Source organism: Prinia subflava, chromosome 8 (genome assembly GCF_021018805.1).
Source record: "Prinia subflava isolate CZ2003 ecotype Zambia chromosome 8, Cam_Psub_1.2, whole genome shotgun sequence".
Classification (NCBI taxonomy): Eukaryota; Metazoa; Chordata; class Aves; order Passeriformes; family Cisticolidae; genus Prinia; species Prinia subflava.
The window spans coordinates 25606446-25627560 of record NC_086254.1 but is presented as its reverse complement, the minus strand read 5'-3'; the positions used below and the strand labels follow the sequence as shown (position 1 = coordinate 25627560).

The window sequence follows — 21115 nt, the reverse complement described above, 5'->3', positions numbered from 1 at the left end:
GAGTTCCCTGAGTTAGCCCAAGCCCATTTCTCCCAGTCCTCACACACTGGTGCACCTGACTCAGACCTGGCTCCTCCAAGAGCTGTTGGCTAAAAGGATTTGTGCTGGAGCCACTGCCCTCTGCAGTGAGCCTCTTAAAATGCCACCACACATCTATTGGCACTTATAAAGAATTAATGTTAGGACAAATTGTTACACAGGATAGGGAACTAAAATGTCAAGAATTACTTCTGTCGAGAAATTTACTTTCCCAGCTGCCTTAACCTTGTCCCATTTTTCTTCCTGCTTCAGCTGCAGAATGACAAAGACATTTCCATGCTGTTAAATCCATGGGGGATAAAAGTTTCTTTGCACAGCACTTCTGAGTCTGTCATTAGAATATTTCTAAATTACTGATGTAGAAATTCCACTTTAAAATACATCATTTAGGCACAAACATTATGCAGAAAAACTTTATACAGCATATTCCTTACATGTCCATATATTATATGGACATTATATAATTATTATATTATAAATTATTAATATTATATAATTATATAATTAGCTCTTGCACAAGCAAGAGGTGAAAATTGTTGCTGTGGAGGTGCAGGTGTTGTTTGCTGCAATAATTTTTGTACTGTGCTTCCTAAAGGTGCTTGGCCAACAGAATTGCTGGGAACACTGGTCTGGGGATCTCTATAAGCTTTGTGTTTCTTCTTCTCCTGCTTTTCCTACAAATTCAGAATCCATCAGAGAAGAAAAAAAGCTCCAGAACTTTGAATGGTTCAATATTGTGTCAGTTGATGGTTCCTCCCTTTCTTTTCCCCTTCTTCTCCCCAAACTCTGTGTTCTTCTCTGAATTCACATTATTTAAATCCATTGCACCTGGGATTCACCACAATACCCACCAGTTTGTCTGGGAGCACAAATACTGAACAGAGCAAGATAAAGGATAATTTGTACCAGATTGCTTTGTAGGATCTGTTTAATCTTTCACCTGAGCATGACTAAACAGCAACTCCAAATATCCCATGTAGGTTAATCCATTAATCCCTATGTGTGAATCAGAATACAGCAGTAGAAGTTTAAGTACAGAATTTGACTATAATGTAGAAGTGGAATGTTTTTAGTGTTCATCAGTTTAATCAAGCAAGTGAACACACTTGGTCAAATTGAAATATCTAATTATTTATTCACATAGAAACCAGTAAATTTTAGGGTTTGTAGCACAAAACTTGTTAAAAAAAGAAAACAAGCTATGCCATATAGCTTCTTTACCCTCCATAAAATGGCATCATTGCAGTTAAAATTACGATAAAAATGAAACATTCCAGATGACATCAGTTGGAGCACAATGTGACAAATATAATGAGAAAATCCTTGTCAGAAATTTTACCACAAGGAAATACCAACAGATAACACCCATATTCTCCACCTAGAAATCAAGAATATTTGAGTAGATCTTGGCATAAAAGGCACAAAACACAAAGCAAAGCATGCTTGTGTCATTTCTCACACAGAAGCGTTGACATTTGTGCAACATGGAAAAAGACCAGAATTTTTCCAGACTCTTCCAATATCACAGACACCAAGGGAACAGATCTTCCCCTTAATGCCAGTGTGGCAGTCCCAGTACAGAGGCAGTGACTACAAGAAATAGGAACACGGAGAAGGGAACACATCCCTGCCCTTGCAGGAAATCTGAGCTGAGAACTGAGGAAGCTGCTGCAGTTGTGTTGTTGAAATAACCCAATCCACACCCACGGGCAGCCAGCACTTGTGGGAATTCTGAGACTGGCAGGAGCGCTAACAATGCTGGAAACCTGTCAGGAGCACAGGGTTGCCTCTTGCATTTAAATGTGCAATGCCAGCCTCAAAGGAGCATTTTTAAAAAAAGGTTGAGTCCTTGAAAGGAAGGGCTCTTCCAAAGAGGGTGTTGCCTCTGGCACAGAGGAATGGCTTTGCTGATGTTAAGGTGTTTTAGAACTATGGATCAAAAATCCCTGGCATTTCCTGCTGGCACACGAGCCCTGGCAGCAGCCTGCTGTTATATTTCTATATTTCTATCACCAGCCTGTCCTCATCATCGCTGCTCGTGTCGTCATATTCCACACGTGTTTGTTTCCTCATCATCTCTAAACCTCTCTTTTTGTATGTCTTGGGGGGTGCTGCAGAGTAACCCTTGGACTCAGGGGATCTGAGAGTAATTGGGGGCTTTTTAAAGCCAGCAGCAGCTGCTCCGTGTGGCCTTCCATAGGGATTGGGCTGCGGGTGGGATCTGTTCTTGTCTGTGCCCCCGTGCAGCTCCAGGAGATGCTGAGGTACCTTTGCCCTCTGTGAGTGTTCTGTGCTGGGTATCTGAGCCCTCGTGGCTGTGTCAGGAACACGCTCTGCCTGTGATCCCAACAAACGTGAGCATCCTGCCTGGGAACCGGGAGCTGGGGGAGGTGAACCTGTGTTTTCTTCACTTGGAGCTTTCTCCCTTCCGGAGGCCTGGCTCACCGCATCTGATATTCCAAATATTTGCCTCTCTGACTCTACCCTCAACACGTTTTCCTGGCTTGCTCCTGGATGTAAGGAAAGAGGAGCAGCAGCCTCTGGGTTTGTGCTGTCAGGTTGGTCACCTGTGCCTGGGTTTGTAAATTCAGGACAAGACCCAAAGGAAGCTGGCCCGGGGTGGCTCCGAAGGCTTGGCTGGGATTCCCTGGGCAGGGATGGCCGGAGCAGGAGCGGCTGTGACACCCAGCAGCAAAAGGCCACGTCCCTGCTGAACTCCTGCAGGGAGGAACAGGAATGAGCTGTCACAGCTATTCCCAGAGGAGCTGAAATGTTCTGGACAGAGGCGTTTGTTCTTGGCTCTTCCCTGATTTGCCCACAAATGTCCTGTAGGAATAAGCAGGGGGGAAAAAATTTACATGTAAAGTTTGCAGTCCTGAGAAATTTCATCCAATTGATATAAGTTTGTTATTTTAGGTAATTCTAACATTAGTAAGTTTTCATTATATTTTAACCCCCCAAAATACCTTTAACACATTTTTAATAATTTAACCAAAATCTGTGATACAAAATAGTTTCAACTTCAAAACAACTGAATATAATTCAGATTTTAATTAACAGTTCTTTTTTCTGTTAGTAAAAATAATACAGGAATTAAGCTACAATACTTACTTTTTTATCCATTTTGCCTTTTTGTTTAACGTGGTTTAGGTTTTCAGTATGGGAAGATATTCCTGAGTTATTTCTTGTTTCTTTTTTCCTTCTGCAAAGTTGTTTGTCTGAGGTGGAATATGATGAGTCTTTTTGCTGGTGTAGACAATTTTCTATTGAAAAGAGGTTGGATAAACTTTTACTTTGATTTTTATCACCCCACATGCTCAAACTTGCTACATTTCTCATCGTATCACTGAAGTAACATTAATTTTCTGAATTTTTATAATCACTTAATACCATTAATAACACAAATATTTCAAATACTTACCTTGCATCTTGGATTGAGGAGGATGGCACTTCCTATGCTTATTAAATCTGGGGGGTTGGGATGAGCAGCCCTTTCTCGAAGCGTCCAGAGCTCTGTTGGGAAAACAGGGCCTCCTGCTCAGCCGGTTCATTTTCAGCTGAGCAAATCCATGGATGTGCCTCCCTCTGTACCTGCGTGCCAGGGGCATTGAGGGCATAAACAAATATGGGAGATGTAAGAGCAGCCAGAGAATAAACCACCTCAGCAGGTGCATTCAAATGGAAAGCAATTTATTACTGGGGAGGAGATGCTTGTTTATGTCAACTCAAAAAATCCTGGATTTTGGGCAAGAGACTCATGATTATTTTATTATCTTTTTTTTTTTTCATAGGATTCAGTAAATCCTTGATTTTCTAAGAGAAAATTATTAACAAATAGCAGATCCTTTTTCTTATATGTGGAATTCTAAAACAATATACTTCACAAAGACTTGAACCACACAGGAATCACCTGAGGCTGTGTGCTTGTTGGTTTTTTCCTTTTCACTTCCTCAGTGCTACCTGTTCATCATCACTAAGGGACAACATCAGGATTCTGGTGATTTAGCAAACCCACACTGAATAATCCAACTCTGCTTTATTTTCTGCTCTGGTTTCATCTTTTAGTAACTCTGAATCAGTGACACTGAAGTCTCATCCCTAAGTCAATAGACTGTCACTATCCACAGAGTAAAATGGAAATCTAAAAGGATGCACTTATTCAGATGTTTGGTGTATTAGAAAATTAAATTACGTTTGCTGGTTACCAGCTGGCCCTACCAGTTACCTACTGATAGGCATGACCTGAGCTTTCAGGACACTGTACTTAATTAATCCCTGCACTCATTTGATACAAAGAAATTTCATATAAACAAATTCTGAGACCAGCAGGGAAAAAAAGCACAACAACAAAACACCACCCAAAAATCAAACCAGAAACAAGTCCTAGAAGAATTTCACTCAGCTGGGTGAAATAGATCGGAGTCTTCTATTTCTGTTCCTATGACCCCTCAAAATTGCAACGCTGTTTGCTGAACTAGACACGGTGATTAAGTTACTGACACTGATTTGCCCTCAAGGGAGTCACTCTGTCTGATTTTGGTCATGAAATAAAGAGGGATTTATGCACACAATATGTGCTCCTTACTGAGGCATTCCCCAGGCATCCTGCTGCCCCACAGTCCTGAGAGAGCAGAGGGTAAATGTTCCGCTGATATGAATTCCCATTGGAAGGGGGAGCTGTGCTGATTGAGACAATGTGCCCTTGATAGTTTTATGCTCAAATTCTTCCTGCTTTTTTGTTTAAACCAAATGATCCTTTGAACTACAGATGGTTCTGTTCGTTTGGGTTAAATTTGATATTTATTCTTCTGCCTTGTCTGGTGAATACCAGTTCAGGATATGGATCTTCCAAGGACAAAGGGCCTTGCACAGTGCTCTGAGCTGTGACAGGACTGAAAACAGAAACATTTTGGTTCCCTTCAAACAAAAGTAAAGGCTGACAATTTTGACAGATAAGAGTAATTTCTAAATCACAGAGAGAGTCAACTGACCAGGCATCATCTTTCTGTGGGATATGTCTGTTTTGCTTAGAAAAGTCTGTTCCTAATAGTAAACAACATATTGATACTTTTATACTTTATCTTTGGGCCCCTGCTGTGGTGTTTGAATAGCTCTTTCTGAGAGATTTATCTTTTTTCTCCCAATTTTGACAAGGCTGAGTTTTGGGGCTGATTTTTTCATTTTCTGTGGGGTTTTTACACTCATTACAACAAAATATCTAGTGAACCTGAAAGCCATACTCCTTACCATTTAGGGGTGACTTTAATCCTTTTCTGTTTGTGGCTCTTCTTGCGTTTATTTGTTGAGAGTTTTTCCTTGTTGCAAACTACTGTTTTCTTCTTTTGCTCTGAAATATTTTTGAAAGAACCACCAGGAACTGCTGAGCTTAACTGTTGAGAATATTAGGAAAAAAATTAAGTACATGAAAACTGTGAATTACATTGACTGAGAAGTTGGAAATCTGTGCACTCTTTAAATAGCAGTGAACAGCACAGAAGTTAAGTAGCTAACTCTGTGTTTAAGTCTTACTCTAAGTCAAATATTCATTTAGAATGAAAACAATGAAATACAGATGCTATTAGAGAAAAATATTAAAAATCCCCATAAAGGGAAAAAAAATCAAGAAATAGAAATTCACTCTTCTCGCTATCAGCATTCTGAAATGGTCAAGTGAAAGAAGCTTAAATATTCACACAGAAATATATCTTTCTGAAGCATCAAATGAATATAAGACTTCTCTTATAAAAACATAAATTGTAAATTCTGTGTCAGTAAATGTCCATAAACACACTTCTGGTAATTATTTCATTTTTCTACTGAAAGGGTGGAGGTGGGCTGTCAGCCAATAACACCCTCAGGAGAAAGCAAACAGGATTATTAATATTACCTCCTGCATCTGGTGTCCTTTAGAAAAGGATGAAACCAACGTTTTTAAACTCGTGTTTGCCAAGCCATACGCCACAGTCCTGCTAATATTTCTCATTTTGAAAATGGAGATGTCGTATTTGGAGAGGGTGCAGTCCCTGCTGGGCTCCCTGTCCCAGGCGTGCACGGAGGGCTGGGCAGAGGCTGCGCCCCCGCTCTGCTCCGGGGGCAGAGGGAGGCTCCTGCTCAGACAGCACCAGGTCAGCCTGGGCTCGGCACTGAGCGACGGGAAGGGGCTCCTGGAGCCTGCCACTGCAGAAGGGCCACAGAAACTGCTCCTGGTACTGTGGGGCAGCACTGGGAATCCTTTACAGGGAGTGCTGAGAGTGTGGCAGTAGAAAGTGCCAAAAGAATGGCAAAAATAAGTGGGGTTGTCTCTTGAGCTGAGGGAATGCTGCAGGTCCTGCAGTGGTGGTGGGGTGTCCTTAAGGATGCGTGCACTTCCCGCTCTGTCCCATCCCAGGATTGTTGGCTCTGCACCCCTGCTGGAAACTGATGTCTTTATCAAAGAGTCACTTCCTGAGCAAAGGTGATGTAAAGCCTTCCTCTCGTCTTTGATGTCAGCAGATATGAAAAAGCCACTTGTATACACAGAAGTAAAGCAGATTTTCTTCTTCGGAGTCTGTGTAGAGCAAGTACTTTTACTCATCCACTTCTCTTCTGTTTGCCTTTGATAATTTAATTTATTTTTGTTCTGTTTGTTTTTCCAATCCTCTCTTCCAATATCCTGCTGCTTGAAGTTTTGGTTACAAAAGGTGTTCTCTGCTGTGGTTAAGATATTTGTGGTTTCTGGGTTGACTGGTGAACAGAATCCTGGAGTTTTCCAGTTTGTGTGAAGATTCCATTGAATTTCTCCTTTGCCAGCCTTTTGTCTCAATTCAGATTTTAAAGGGGACCAAACCACATCACTGCAATGAGAATGGAGGGATGTGCTGCTGGGAGAGCAGGGTGGGGTGGATAAAGTGTCTGTCACAGGTGAGCCAGGTGTCATCTCCTCCTCAGATCGAAGCAAGGGTGACAGATCTGAAGCTCTCTTGTCCTGTGGCAATTTAAGGATATATTTTGGAGAGAAGGCATTTTGTTGTGGGACTGGACTTAAATGATCAGATTGCAGGTGATGGCTTTTAGAAGATACATCCACAACGTTGTCATTGGGAAGTGGCACTTTGGCTCCTGTTTTTACAAGATGTGTTTTGTCAACTCCATCTGTTGCATTGTGCAGGGCAATAGAGTTAGAATCACTTCCCCTTAATTCAGACCCTAAAAATCCCGCCAGTGAAGTTTTTGAGATACCTGCAGGATGTGAAAGGAGGTTATAGTCACTGTAATTAAGAGCTTGCGTGGGAAGTTTAATTGTTTTCCTATATTCCACATCCTCAGTACCTCCAGTGGCTTCATGAATTCCTGTGCTTGATTTTTGCTGCTCTGCTTTACTGGAGAATTTCACTGGAGCTGTGGGAAGACACTGAGTGCCAGAGCAGTGACACCTCTCTGCTTCACTTACTGCAGTGGTTTCACTACTGGGACTATGGCAGGACACTGAAATCATATTTTGTGTCTTTTCCACTTCGAATTTCAGCTTCTTCCTTTCTGATGGCAAAGTCTGGGATTTCCCTGCAGTTTCTCTGTTGTTGCAATGGACCCACGGGGGTGTCAGGCCACGCTGGCCGCTTTCCCTAGTCCCATGATGGTTCCCATAACTGTGTGAAGTGCTTTTACAATCTAGTTCAAATGCACTGGATTCTTTCCCAGGGCACGGTTTCTCCCAGTTGCTGCTCTGTCCTGGCAGGCAGTCCTCATCCCTCCCGTGGCTGCTCAGCTGACACTCAGGATTCTGAGGCCTGAGCTCACCCCTGCTCGGAGCCAGCAGAGTGCTGCTGCCAGCTGTGCATTTCTCTGTGTCACTGCCACCGAGCTCAGGGGGACTTTGGCTGCTTACAGCTCCGGCACTTATGGAATGTGATGTCTCCATTGGGTTGGACACTGTGTCTGCAGTTTCCTCAGAGGACATGTTCTGCAGAACACGATTACCATCAGCAGAGGTTCCTGATTTACCCGTGGTTGAAGCTGCTGTCACAAGGGAGGAAGGACTGTCACTTGCAGAGCTCCTGCCATCTCTTTCCTCTGTAATTTCAGTGCTGCTGGCTGATTCCCTTGAATTAGGAGGCAAGCTTGTAATATCTGTAATCTTATTCTCTCTTTGTTTATTTTTCTTGGCATTTTGACTGCTTTTCATTTTTTGGTAGATTTTCTTAAATGTTTCGTCTCCATACATTTGCCATTTCTCTTGAGAGAACATCTTCAGCTTCCTTTGACTGTGTTTCTTATTTTTAGCACCGGTTACTTCTCCGGCCCCAAGCTTTTTAGTCCCTTTCAGCTCCTCTGCCAGAGGAGGATGTTCAGCCACATTACTTAGGGGCAAATCATCCACTGCTGTTTGTCTGACAAGAGCTCGGGGATGGCTGTTGGGGAAATCCACTGAATTGGCAGCGAGGTCGTTGCTAGGCAGCAAAGCAGCAGTGCCTGTGTTTACAGACTGCTTAGTCAGAGAAAGTGGTTTGGAGCATCCTGGTTTGTCGTGTACCATCCTCGCTCCCTCCACAACAGGCAAGGAGTTGCTCCGAGTAACAGGCACAGTGTCGATTGTCGTGGAGAACTGGGTGGGAACTGAATGGAAAAACATTGGCTTGCATTTCTCCAGGGGTGCAAAGGTAGATTTTGCTGAACAAAGAGAAAGATTCTTTTTCCTATTTGCATCGCAAGTTCTGATATCAAAATGGAAAGAGTCTTTGTATGTGTAAGGCATTGGTAGGTCAATGCTTCCCTGCTTAGAAAGGACAGTTTTTCTGGGCCTGACATTGTCTAAATGAGTGTCATCCACCACACTTTTGTTGTGAGAAATTAGCTTTGAAATGTGTTCTTCCAGCCTCTTTTTCTCTAGCATCGAGGCTGTAGCTTTGTCAGCTGCCTCTGGCTTTGCAGTGCTTCCGGAGGCACACCTTGGGCTGCTGAAGGCAGTTTCATTTTCCAGTTCCGTGCTGTGCTCGTAGAGGCTGTGCAAGGGGCTGGAGGAAGGGATCTGCTGCTCTGTGCTGTCGGAGCGTGACAGATACCCCGAGTCCGTGCTCTCACACTTCTTCAGCTTGCACTCCAAGGGTTTGTAATCCCACTGCTTCTCTGAAGAGGTTGCCTGCTGCCTTTGCAGCTGAATGTGCTTATTGGCAGTCAGAGTTCTTTGTTCCTGCATCTTCTTTCTCAGACACGGACCATTCAGCAAAGCTCCTGGAGATGATAAACTTTGAGGTTCTCTTTCAGGAACCCCCTGAATAGCCTTTGAACTCAATGATTGATTTGTTGTTTCTTGATTTTCTGAAGCAGCTGATGAAGAGCTTGTCGCTGGCAGTGAGAGCTCAAGAGGTTTTTTGGCCTCTGTTGCTGCACTGATCTCTGAACTGGGTTGTTTGATGTGTGTCCTCTGCTCTTCACTGGTGCTGCTCAAGACTTTGCTGCCTCGGGGAGAGGTGGTGCTCTCTGCTGATCTCTCATTTTGCTCTGGTCCCCCACTGACGTCAGAGTCTGAGGGCAGCCTGGTGTTGTTGACGTGTGTTTGAGTTCTCCTGTGTTTATACAAATTGCTCTGGGTTTTAAATGCAATGCCACACGTGGTGCACGGAAAGGGCCTCTCTCCCGTGTGAGAGCGAATGTGTTTCTCAAGGACACTTGGCTTCAAACAATCCCGCCCGCAGTGCTTGCAGATGTACTTCCCAGATTTTTTTGATTTTCCCGGGCTTCCAATAGATGCATTTACACAAGAACTTGGCGATGATAAAACGGGTAAAGTGCTGACGATGCTCAGCGTTAGACTCTGCCCGAGCTGTTTCTGGAAAAGCGGCTGAGGCCGCTCGGCGCCTTCCGGAGGAACGAGCGGGTTGAGGATGAGGGGAACGCTGCCACCATCGAGGTGGACACAGCTCCTGGCGGTCACCAGGGGCCCGTGTGGTGGGAAGCAGGCAGGCTGGACGGGCTGGAACAGCGGGATGGTCAGGGCTTTGAGGTACAGCGGCTGTGGCAGCGCCTGCGGCTCCGAGGAGCCCCGCGGGGCAGGGCCCGGGCCGGGATCCGCCGCGGCCGCGGGCGGGCTCTGGGCCTCCATGGGGGCTCACGGACCTGCTGGAGGGGACACACAACAAGCACGGTCTGCAGGCAGCAAATAACACTCACATCCCACTGCTGGGCTGCTAAAATGGCAAAGAGCTAAGAGTATAGCTAGTGTACGGTAGAGCAAACTGAGCAACTAAAATGGTAAACTGGTAAGCAACTAAGAATATCACAAATCTTACTTGCAGACATTATACAGACAGTCACTACTTCCCTTCCCAATTAAATTGATTCATCTTTCATTTCCCCACTAAGAGTTCAGTACAGGGTAAAGAACACTGAACACTGCACTTAAACCACTCTCACAACCTACACTGAGTACCCAAAGCACTGGAAACAAATCTGAGTTTCAGTTTTGCAAATGAAGGCTCTAAGCACACCAGAAATAATACAATTGAAATTTTCTGGAACCATATTTCCATTGCATATTTATATCAGGTTTTTAAATTTCATTAATATTAATAATTTTTAATACAGGAACACAGAACAGTTGAGGTTAAAGGGGACCTCAGGACATCTCCAGTCCAAACACCTGCTCAGAGCAGAGGCAGCACTGAGGTCAGATGGGGTTCCCAGTCTGGGTTTGAAAACCCCTGGGGATAAAAACTGCACAGGCTCTTTGGGCAACTGATTCCAAACACAGGACTTTAAACACGCCTGCATATTATCTATGCTTCCCTAATTTAAGGGAGCTAAGGCCAAACACATCGCAACAAGTGGTGTAAAATGAAAATATGTGAACAAAATAAAACTCCTGTCCTGTTTTACAAGTCAGATTTGCATAAATATGTGCAAAATAGAAAATATGGTATCATAGGAAAATAGTGTGATAAATTAAAGCTGGCTTTTGTGTAGATCAAATTATTTGGTATAATTAATGGAGACACTATGGTGTACTGCTTGTTTTTAGATGCTTTCAGTGCCAGATGAAAACATCTTCTGGACACAGTTTTTGGAAAAGGTGAACCTGTTCCTTTGAAATTTATCCTAATATATGCAGGGTTGGTGCTGGTCCAGACTGCTTCTTATTTCAGCAAAATTTTGTATTGTCTTTTTTTCTTTCTTAGATACAAAGGCAGAAACTATCAATATAAGCAAGTTGAAAATTTTCTTTGGAAGAGTTAGGGGCATGAGCATAACCCCTTGTAATTACAGTTTGGGTGACATTTAGGTGATCTGTGTTTATTTGATTTATTTGATTCTTGCTCAGCTACGCTCACTGGATGCACTGGCTGCTATGAATAATGGGATGTTCTTGTGCAAACAGCCATTAAAAATCCATTTGGAATAACATAATCAGTGGCTCAATTTCAAATCTGCAATTTGTTGCTTTACTGCATGTTCTCTAGTGGTGTTTCTGTAACTTCCTTGGATCATTTTAATAGGTTATCATTACTGAGAAACAGTAAAATAATTGCTTCAAAATGTGGTTTGAAGTTTTTACTGCTTCCATCCAAGAAAACATCATGTAAAATGAACTGATCTGTGCACAGCAAAATGTTAGATTTGGCTTTTTTTTCTTCCTCATGAATGTTATAAATTAAGCTCAGTTATCAAGCATGGACTTTCCTTATGCACTTCTGACATTTCTATGTGGAATAATCACTTAAGTGGCTTTTTATTATAGGTAGTGACTATAACGATGAAAGACTATTAAAAGAATACGGCTTGTCAAAGGAATTAAGTTATTATCCTCATTGTGCAGTGTGGTTACCCCTACAGAACAAAAATGGAATTCTCTAATTTTCAATTGTCATCAACATTTCAAGTCCATTTAGGCTGGTTCCTAAGTTATACTGTCACTTTTAAATTTAAACACAGCACACAATAAGGGATAAGACGCGAGACAATGATACAAACTAAGTATGCATAGTTTTTCCAAAATATTAAAAAAAAATGTTTAGGGGGAAAAAATATGCTACAGAGGACAGACTCCAAGAAGAAAAGTGAAACCTGAATACCCAGCAGGTAGAACATCTAACAAGCAGCACATCAGACAGAACAGGTCACTCTGTCCTTGCTCCCCTCCCTCCCCCAGGGGAAGTGTGGAAATAACCATCCACATATTTTACATTTCCCACCAGCCTGCTCCAGTGCCACAAACTGTTTCTCTCTCAGGTTTCCTCCTGGCCATGCAGAGCTGATGGGCCCTTCAAGGCCACCACAGACAGATGTTTTTCATAGGAATCCTGTGGTTCCCAAGTACCAGAGGCTCTGTAATTTCACTTAATCCTGTTAAATTCCTGGGGCCCACCGCACAGCCTGAGACATTTCGGTGTTCTGTAATGCTCTACAAAGAAAATACCTAAGTGGTGACAGAAAATTTAAAGGAAAGTTTTAAATAAAGCTCAACAAGTAAGGTAAAGGTGACACTTAATGTACTTTTAGGAATGTAATAACACATCTCTACCAGGTGTGGTCGTTTGCTGCTTTTCACAGCAAGAAAAAATATTTTCTTCCTGAGTGAAACTGCTGTGACTTGTATTCTGCTGAGGCAAATACCATCAGACTTTTCACATCTGTTATTTATATACCAAAAAAGGCCACTGTATTTCTTTGTGCATTGACAGAAATAGCTTATCTCAAACTAATCCTGCCCCAAGGCTGATTCAGGGTAGTCCTTGCCTAACGCAGAACTTCCTCTGTTGGTTGTGCCCTGGGCTCTCTCACTGAGCATCCACCCCGTGTTCTCAGCTCTTTGGAACTTGTGCCATTGAGCTACCAGCAGAAGAATTTGATCCTAATTGGATAAGGAAAAATTTCCAATAAACAAAACTACATGCAGGATTTGGCCATCTCAAAATTTTCTAAATTGATTTCTTAAGCTCTCAAAACTGGTCACTAAAATTCCACTCAATACAATTATTTTGTTCCTGGTTTGAAATTCTAACTTTAGGTACACACCACAGGCAGGTCTGTGGAAGACTGAAAAGTGGAGCAGTTTCGGATAAAAAATCATTGTAGCAGAAAATGTCTTAGTCACTTAATAAGTATAAAGTATTTTCATACAGGAGGTTGATTAAAAAGACTAATTTTAAACCCAGTAAGTTACATTTTCTGAAAGCTTTTTCCTGAATTCCATACACATTTTATAAAACTGGTTTCATTTTGTCAGCACTGGTATAATAATTTTGGACTACACAATCAAAAGATTTTTGTCCTCTGCATGGCACATGCAGTGCTCTGTCAACTGCCCATTATTATTAACCAAATCTATAACTAAATATGTAAATGCTTATTTTCTGCACTTTCATATCATTTTTTTTGACACAGCACTAAGCAGACATGACAGAATTCCTTTCTTTTTGTAACCCCACAAAAGCAAGTTTTAAACATTCTGAACATGCACAATATACTCAATTATACCTGGAGTCTTTACCTTTTTTAAAAGCTTTTACTGATCCCTACCTTAAATACCAAGGAGCAGAAGCCTGGAAATAATTAAGTCTTTAGTCTGGAAATAGTTTTAGCTCACGTACCTTTGACTGATCCAGGCATTTCAGCAAAAAATCTCACTTCTGTCAATACTTGATGCAAGCAGAGAGAAACGAGGACAAAGACTTGAAACAGATTAGAAATAGGAAGTTGGGGGTTTCTTTTTTTCTTTTCTTTTTTTTTTTTTTACATTGGTGTCACATTAACAACCTTCAGAAAACAGGAAGAGTTGAAACAGAAGAAAATGAAGTGGCATTTCAATCTCTCCATATCCTTTATCACTATTTAATTAGGGAGCTCTAAACAGAATCTTTGAAATTTGGGTGGTTTGTACTCTGCTTTCAGTTGTATTGTCCTGAAATACAATGGTAGGGGTTTTAATTTATACTCCTAAAGCTAATTTTCTTTTAACTTTACAGTAAAGGGCTATCTTATGATATGTGGGAAAGAAAACAATGGTGGAGAGAAGACACTTGCCAGGTATGAAATGTTAAATGTATCCATTGTGGGTTCTGTCCACCAGCTCCTTCTAATGGTGCCCTGTGGGATGGGAGAAAGCAGTAACCAGGTGGGAAAATGCCTCAGGGATGTTAAAAACACTTTGGTCATGCTCAACAAAGCTCCATAAACTTGTGGAAGGCTGCAGGGAAAACAGGGAAGGGCACAGCCAGGTGCAGTGAAAAGGTAATTTTAAAAAATTCGTTTTTATTTGTGGGTCAAGTTCCTAAAGAGTGCTCAGGTGACACAGGAGCACTGAGGGGTCCTGGGAGGGACCACTCTTCTTTATGCAAACACTTGTTTAAAATGGGGATTGGGATGGCTGCAACCTCCTGTGCTGCTAGAGTGAGAGAATCCCAAACTGGAATATGCATTCCCAATAACGTTAAAAAACTGGCACCTCTGGCCTGTATAATTTCCTTAGGAATACCATATTTGGGGAGATACAGCTTTTATTTTCCCTGTGATGAGCAGCTGCCCAGTTCAGACACTGCAGCCTGTCCCTTGTTGGGTAGTGGTGAAATTGGAACATTTTAATTGTCCAATATCCACTTCAGTGGGAGCTCTTTCTTTTAGTAGTTCTGGTGATAGACTAATGCCAGAGGCCTCAGTGGGTTTTCATTCCAAACAGCTTTATTGATCCTGCAGAGTTTTGCCTCTTGTTTGGATTGCTTTCCATTTATTTCTGGAGCCCTGATTTAGTGGGCCTCTAATTTTGGTGGTGGAGAAATATTTCTGTCTTGTTCCTCCCATCTTTCTTGCCTGTCATGTAGTTATTCAGGGGGCAGAAAAGCTCTTAACAGGGCCCAGGATAACTGCTTAAAATCCTCCTGGTTTCTCTTATACCCTGAAATGCTCCCAGTAATTGGTAATGGCACTGCAGACGCCTAAAATCTGTGAATCTAGAAAATACTTGACATTCTGAACTACTTTACAGTGACTCATGCTTCTGCTCTATAGACTCAGTCTGTCCAGATGGAGAGAATTACATGCAGCAAGTAGTTTCAGCTCTGCTGGGAGATACTTCCCTAAAGGAATGTGTTCTCACCTCCGAGTGAGATGTTCTGGAGGATTACTGCATGCTACAGTCAACAAACCAACGGGGGAAAAGATGCACATCTTAGAATAGAACACTGGCATGAATCAAATCATACAAACAGATGATTATGGGCACTTTACATAACCAGTCAAAATTAGTTTGTCTTCAGTTTGATCGCATTTCTGGAGCGCATTATATTTTATTCCACTTTGAGACTAACTATTATTAAGGTGAATTTACTTAAAGGGGACACAACTTAAACAGTACTTATAATTGCAGCAGTATGTTGGACCCAGTAACAAATTGAAAACATGTATAAGCATTTAAAATTCATTATTTAGATCACTCAGTGTCAAATTCCAAATACTAAAACTGCAAACTGCTTACCCTGAGAGGCTTAAGGAGGCAATAATTAATTAAAGCAAGTTACAACAAAAGCAAGTGGCTGTCTGGATATTTGCCACTATCACAGAGGTTTCAGGGCTTAGCAGAACCTTTTGAAACTTGATCTAAAATCTCTAAATCTTGAATAAGTGACTCTGGAATCAGGGTCCTTCACAGAAATCCTGTGCTTCTTCCCATTTATGTGGATGAACAGGCTGCTGTTAATGGCTAGAAGTACCAAAATACAGAGCACCAGTATTACACTGCATTAGCTCTGTTTGAAATTCAGTGATTTTTTTTTTCTCTTTCTAATCAATCTATTTATGTGTTGCTTCCTCAGCCGCAATCTCCATGCAAGATTATTTATATTCATTTAAATTCAAAATATTCTCTGAGTCCTGCTCAGAGAAACTCAGCTAACTTCAGTTGTCTCAATGCACAGCAAAGCATCAATTTAAACTCTGCCCCAAGCTGAGCCCACTGCCAGGGGCTGCACAGGAGGGAGTTCTGGGGCTACACTCCTCCCTCAATCCCTGTCCCCATCAGGATTGTAGAAGTTAAACCCACACACCATCAGTACACAACTCTGGGTCCCAAGTGAAAAAAGTCCCACCCCAGGTGTTTAAACCCCTGCATCCTTCAAAGACACCTACAGAGTTTTGTCAGGGGCGTGAGCAAGTGAAAGCAGCAATAAACATTCTTCCTGTGCTAGTGATGGAATAAATTCCAAACATCCTGCTACTACACGTTTTAGAGAACTTTGCAAAGTTAAATGAAATGAAAGTATCTTCCAGGATTGCTAATTATTAATTTTCCTGTGAGGGCAGTGATGCTGAGAGCAGCACACAGTATCTCACTGTCAGAGGAAGATCCAGACAGTGGGATTGTCATTTCCATTTGCTCATCCAGCACTGACAGCCACCACAACTCCCTTGACAGACCACACAAAACTTCTACTTCAATCTTAGCATCATAAAGTCATAGTGAACCCTAGGGTCTGAAATAAACTTTGTGCAGGTACTTTAAACACCCCTTCTCTGATGGAAGCAGAATGTTTGTCAGTGTACCCAGGTCTGGAGTTTTTTAGTTCTCAATTCAAACAAGCAAAATGGAACCAACACATTTCCTGCTTAGCCCAGAAATGACTGTTAATCTTGTTCTACTTAAAACCGATTTCTGCCTTTGCTCTTTTCTCAGTTTGACTTTATATCTTGAAATGTCTCATAGCAGAAGTACTGAGTTCACCTTTCCCCTTGTTCTTAAGGGCTGGGGCTGATGCCACAGCTCTGCCAGTCCCAGCCACAGCCCGCGCACTGCCGGTACCTCCTGAGTCCCTGCAGAATCGGGCTGAGAGGGTCTCATTCCATAATCCTCTGAAACCCTCAGAGTCTTTCCATGGTAACATCTCAAATTCTGACTTTGGGACATCTTGCTCCTTTGTACAATTGCACAATCGTTGTTCTGAAGTTTTGCCCTTCTTTGTGTGTTATTAAAGTACAAAGCCACTGGAAAACCTGCTGGGGGAACTTTGAAATTCTTGTACCATGTCCTAAGGACAAATATTCTTGACACTTACTTCCACAATTATATATCAGCAAAGCTGATTAGATTGGGCTTTTTTAAACATTTATTTCTGTAAATACTGTACCAGAATACAGTATTAAAATATTCTAGGAAGAACAGGATCTGCTTTACCTTCCCTTTGTTCCAGAATAGCAGCAACTGGTTTTATCATTATTATACAGTTTTCTATCTTTTCCTGTGTTCCTTTTCCTGAATATCCATAAATGAAAACATTCCAAAGGCTTAAATCAGTAAAAATATTGTTACCTAAAATACATTTTAATGTGTAAGTAAACACTGTACTGGCCTTTTTGACCTCTTCGTGCAATTTGTATCAAGAATATTTCCTTTTCTACTTCTTACACTGTTACTTTTCTCAGCTCCAGCCACAAGAAATGCTTTCTAGTTTATTATATGTCTCTAGTTTAGATTTACATCACTATTTCTAAAAAGAAACATATCTAACATAGCTGTTGGTTTTGTAACATGTTTGGTGGCTTGACAATGAGGAAAAAATAGGATTTTTAATGCTTAAAAACCTCAAAGGATTTTGATTATTTTATCCTTTCATCAAATTTGCTCCTGTGCATTTCCCCTGTTAGGAAAGAGTTAACAACCTCCAGCCAGCAGACTGCAATCAACAGGTTGCTCTAACAGAAAAATAATAACCCTAATCCATCTTTTAAAGTTTAGGAGGTTGGACTAAATGATGAGGAAATACCGATTAAAGCCCTCTGAAAAGCTGAAGTGGGGCCAGAACTGAAATGCTTTGTATTTTATGAAAAAAATCTTTCTCGTTGCTAAGTGAAAGAACCATCACAATAAAAAAAAAAAAAAAATTGTAACTTTAAAATTTCTGTCTTGCCATCTAGAATTGAATTTCCTCTCTGTCCATAGAAAACGATAACAAAACACTTGCTAACCTTTAGGTGGCCAATTCACAGGCAGGTGGAGAGGTTCAGGTCCCTGGAATAGCGTTGAAACAAAAGAAGCATCCTGTTTTCTTTTTTCAGTGTCTTTCTCTTCTCGTTTTTTTTTAAGCATTTGAACAGTGGAGGGTGGGTGGCGGGGTGTGTGCAGAGAGAGCAGGGGGTGCAGGCAGCCCACGCTGCTGGAGGAAGAGTTTTAATGGCCGATGCTGGGAATATGGTTTGCCTGCTACAGTGTCTGCACTACTGCAGCTCTGTGTGTGGGCGTAAAGAAATGACACGACTGGGTTTCAAACCATTACACTGAAGATTTGCAAACAGTTAAAAAAAAAAAAAAAAAAGAAAAAAGAACAACACACAAGCCCGTCAGGCACAAATGAAAAATTATGACTTTACTGCTTTTTATCTTTTTCTAAGGGTTTTTTGTTGGTTTGTTTTAAGTTAGCAGATGTAATACTGTCAAGTTTCTTTCTCAGCCTCTAAAAGGAAAAAAAAGGTAAATTGAGTATTTAGGGAGGTTTTATATTTTACATAGTGTGAATATTTTGTTACCTTTTTTTCTGCTATTTTTAAATTAATCTACAAGAGCTTGTATTCCTGAAGGGTATCCAGATTTCCCCAGTGCAAGTCTTCAGAGGATACCTGTATTTCTCTTTAGAACATGCTAAATAGGTGCCTAAATCTTGGTAGCACCAAGTAGCAAAGTACAATAGACAGCAGCCACTCCACCACTGGCCAGGCAGGGCATCTGAGCCAAGGAATATCCCTTGAAAATTCCACAAAACATAGCCAAAAAACCAGGACATGCTGGCAGCCCACTTTTGTTCAGAAGTCCAGCAACACCTCAGGTTTGCTGATCTAAATTGGGCAGAAAACAGACGTGAGTGTTTGTTGTAACTACTGGAGACCAACAGGAGTGAGACAAAGGGGCTGTTCCCTGTCATATCATGGGGAAAGAGAGGAAAATGGGATTTCAGCTGATATAAAAGTGCTGACACAAGTGACAGTGACTAAAACAGCTATGAACACATTGTGAGGGACAGGTGGAAGGTTTTGTCAGAAAAGCAAGAACACTTCTCAAACATATTTTTACCACAAAAAGTGAAAGACGGACAAAACAGTTTTAGAAAAGGAATTTGCAAACTTAAAGGAATCTTTATGATTTGGCTGCTCCATGATAGTAAGGGACTGACACTTGATAAATGTGTATCTTCAAGCATGTTGAGAAGAAAAAATCTCGTGTTTGGACAGAAGGCAGGGGCACTCTGGGGTGCAGGGGTTCAGTGTCCATCTGTTCACACATTCAGACGAGCCCCAAACCAAGCAGGATTTCTGTTGCCTTTGGTGTTGTGCTGCCAGTGAAAAGCAGAGCAGCTGCATGCACAGGGAAAGGGGAGGGAAAGAGGGGAGACTCTGCGTGCTCCCCCTTGGTGCTCACTGCAGGGAAGCCCTGGCTGTCATTTGCCTCCTCTCCCAGAGCTGAACGTCAAACCAGCACAACTCAGTGGGAGTAAAACCAGCAGGATGGACTGGAGGGCTTCAGACTGCTGATCCCAAACTTTGACAAAGACTGATAAAGGAGTTAAACAGTGAGTCACCCACCAGTGAATGAAAAACGATGCTTGGTTCTGGGTGTCTGGGTGGTAAAACTCTCACATATTGCCATTATTACACAGCAGTGCCACCTGACTTGCCACTAAGAGGGATCTGGCTGTTGGCCACAGGAGAAACTGATTCTTTTTCCATGTGTACACTAACAGCTGAGGTCAGCTTCAGGAAAAGTTTGCTGGAGAAATATCTGTGTCCTCAGCTGATACAGAGAAGTGAATGTCTGGAGAGACAGCCCCTGCCAGCAGGGTTCCATTCATGCAGACCGAGGGCCATTGCACAGCCTGATGTAGTTTGCAAGCTGACATTGCTTAAATCAATTCAGTAAAACTGGTTCTTTTCCTGGCATTCTAAATTTTATTGTGTGTGGATAGAAGTAAAAGAAAAGAACCACAACTTTTTTTATTACTCTTTCTCTAAACTCCTAATCTTTGTTTTCTGTCTCCTCAATGAAGACCCTCTTTGCCCAGTTAAACACCATGCATTATTAATGAGTGGTATCAGCTCAATCATTTATTATCAATCATATTTTTTAAAATTTAATTAATTACTATTTTCTTGACTCAATTTGAAAAGTGAAGTAACAAAATACACACCCTGAAGCAGCAATTCTCAGAGGTGTATGTGTTGCTCATTTTTGTCTCAATATGACACAGATAATTATTCCATGACCCTGTAGCTGCTGCATTTCCAAGTCACCATTTCTCCATGGTGTTGGTGACTGTACTGCAGGTGAAACACTACCTGGAATGTCTAAATGCACCTAATGCTCCTCTGAGGACTAATCCCTGTGAAGAACTATTGTGTAATATGGATATTGATTATCACAAATAGCAATAGTTCTTTTATAGACATGAACTCTTAAGTTTGAATGTACAGAAATCATGGTTGCCTACACATCTTTCATTTGATCATTTCCAGAATGGTACTTAAGATGACTGGTTTTTCCCCAAATATCACAGCTTTGTGAATTGCCAGAATCTTTTAAAGCGACCGTTAAAAAAAATAAATAGATAAAAATATTCAAAAAACTACATTCTTTTAAACTGGTCAGCCAACTACCACCCTCCTATCAACATTGCATAACAACCACTAAGATTCATCTGGCTGTTTATTCTGTTTGTTGAGCCAGCAAGAACTACCACCCAAAGAGGAGTGTAACCTTCACAAACTGGTCAGGCCATACCAAGAGGAAAAAAACTTAAAGACAAAAATGTGCTTGAACAGCAAAAGGGAGAGACAAAGCTCCATTAGAAACAAACACAGGTCTGCTAGCCAAAAAAGTCAGTTCAAGGAAAATTAAAACAGAAGGCAAAAGTAATGGATCCCATGGGGAAAAGACTCAAGGGCTGCTGAGAAAATGCTAAGGCAGCCACAAAACTGAAAAGGTTCAGCTGGTTGCAGGCACAACCTCAGAGTTTCACTAAGAATTGAATTTTTTCCTTTAAAGTACTTGGGTTCTTTCCACAGCCCAACAGCAGGGCTGGACAGGCAAACACTCACCCAAAGGAGAAAGGGAAAAAACAAGAAAAGGAAA

General features: G+C 41.6%; 2 protein-coding genes across 6 annotated transcripts in view; one reads left to right on the top strand and one right to left on the bottom strand.

The window, feature by feature from the left end:
• Window positions 1–21115, top strand: part of PRELID3B (PRELI domain containing 3B) — a 56518-nt gene that overhangs the window by 14662 nt on the left and 20741 nt on the right. For 4 of the 5 annotated variants that reach the window (XM_063404252.1, XM_063404254.1, XM_063404253.1 and 1 more), the window contains one exon: window positions 13977–14037. The exons of the other annotated variant lie outside the window; for it this stretch is intronic. In XM_063404252.1, the coding sequence (XP_063260322.1) occupies window positions 13977–14037 (61 nt within the window). The remainder of the gene's footprint in view (window positions 1–13976; window positions 14038–21115) is intronic. 5 annotated transcript variants of the gene reach the window in all.
• ZNF831 (zinc finger protein 831) lies at window positions 1205–10494 on the bottom strand. The gene is made up of 5 exons (XM_063404251.1): window positions 5927–10494; window positions 5287–5429; window positions 3461–3630; window positions 3151–3302; window positions 1205–2865 (listed from the first exon to the last, which is right to left on the bottom strand). Exons 1-5 carry the CDS (start codon window positions 10115–10117, stop codon window positions 2038–2040), a joined length of 5484 nt encoding a protein of 1827 aa, XP_063260321.1. The 5' UTR covers window positions 10118–10494; the 3' UTR covers window positions 1205–2037.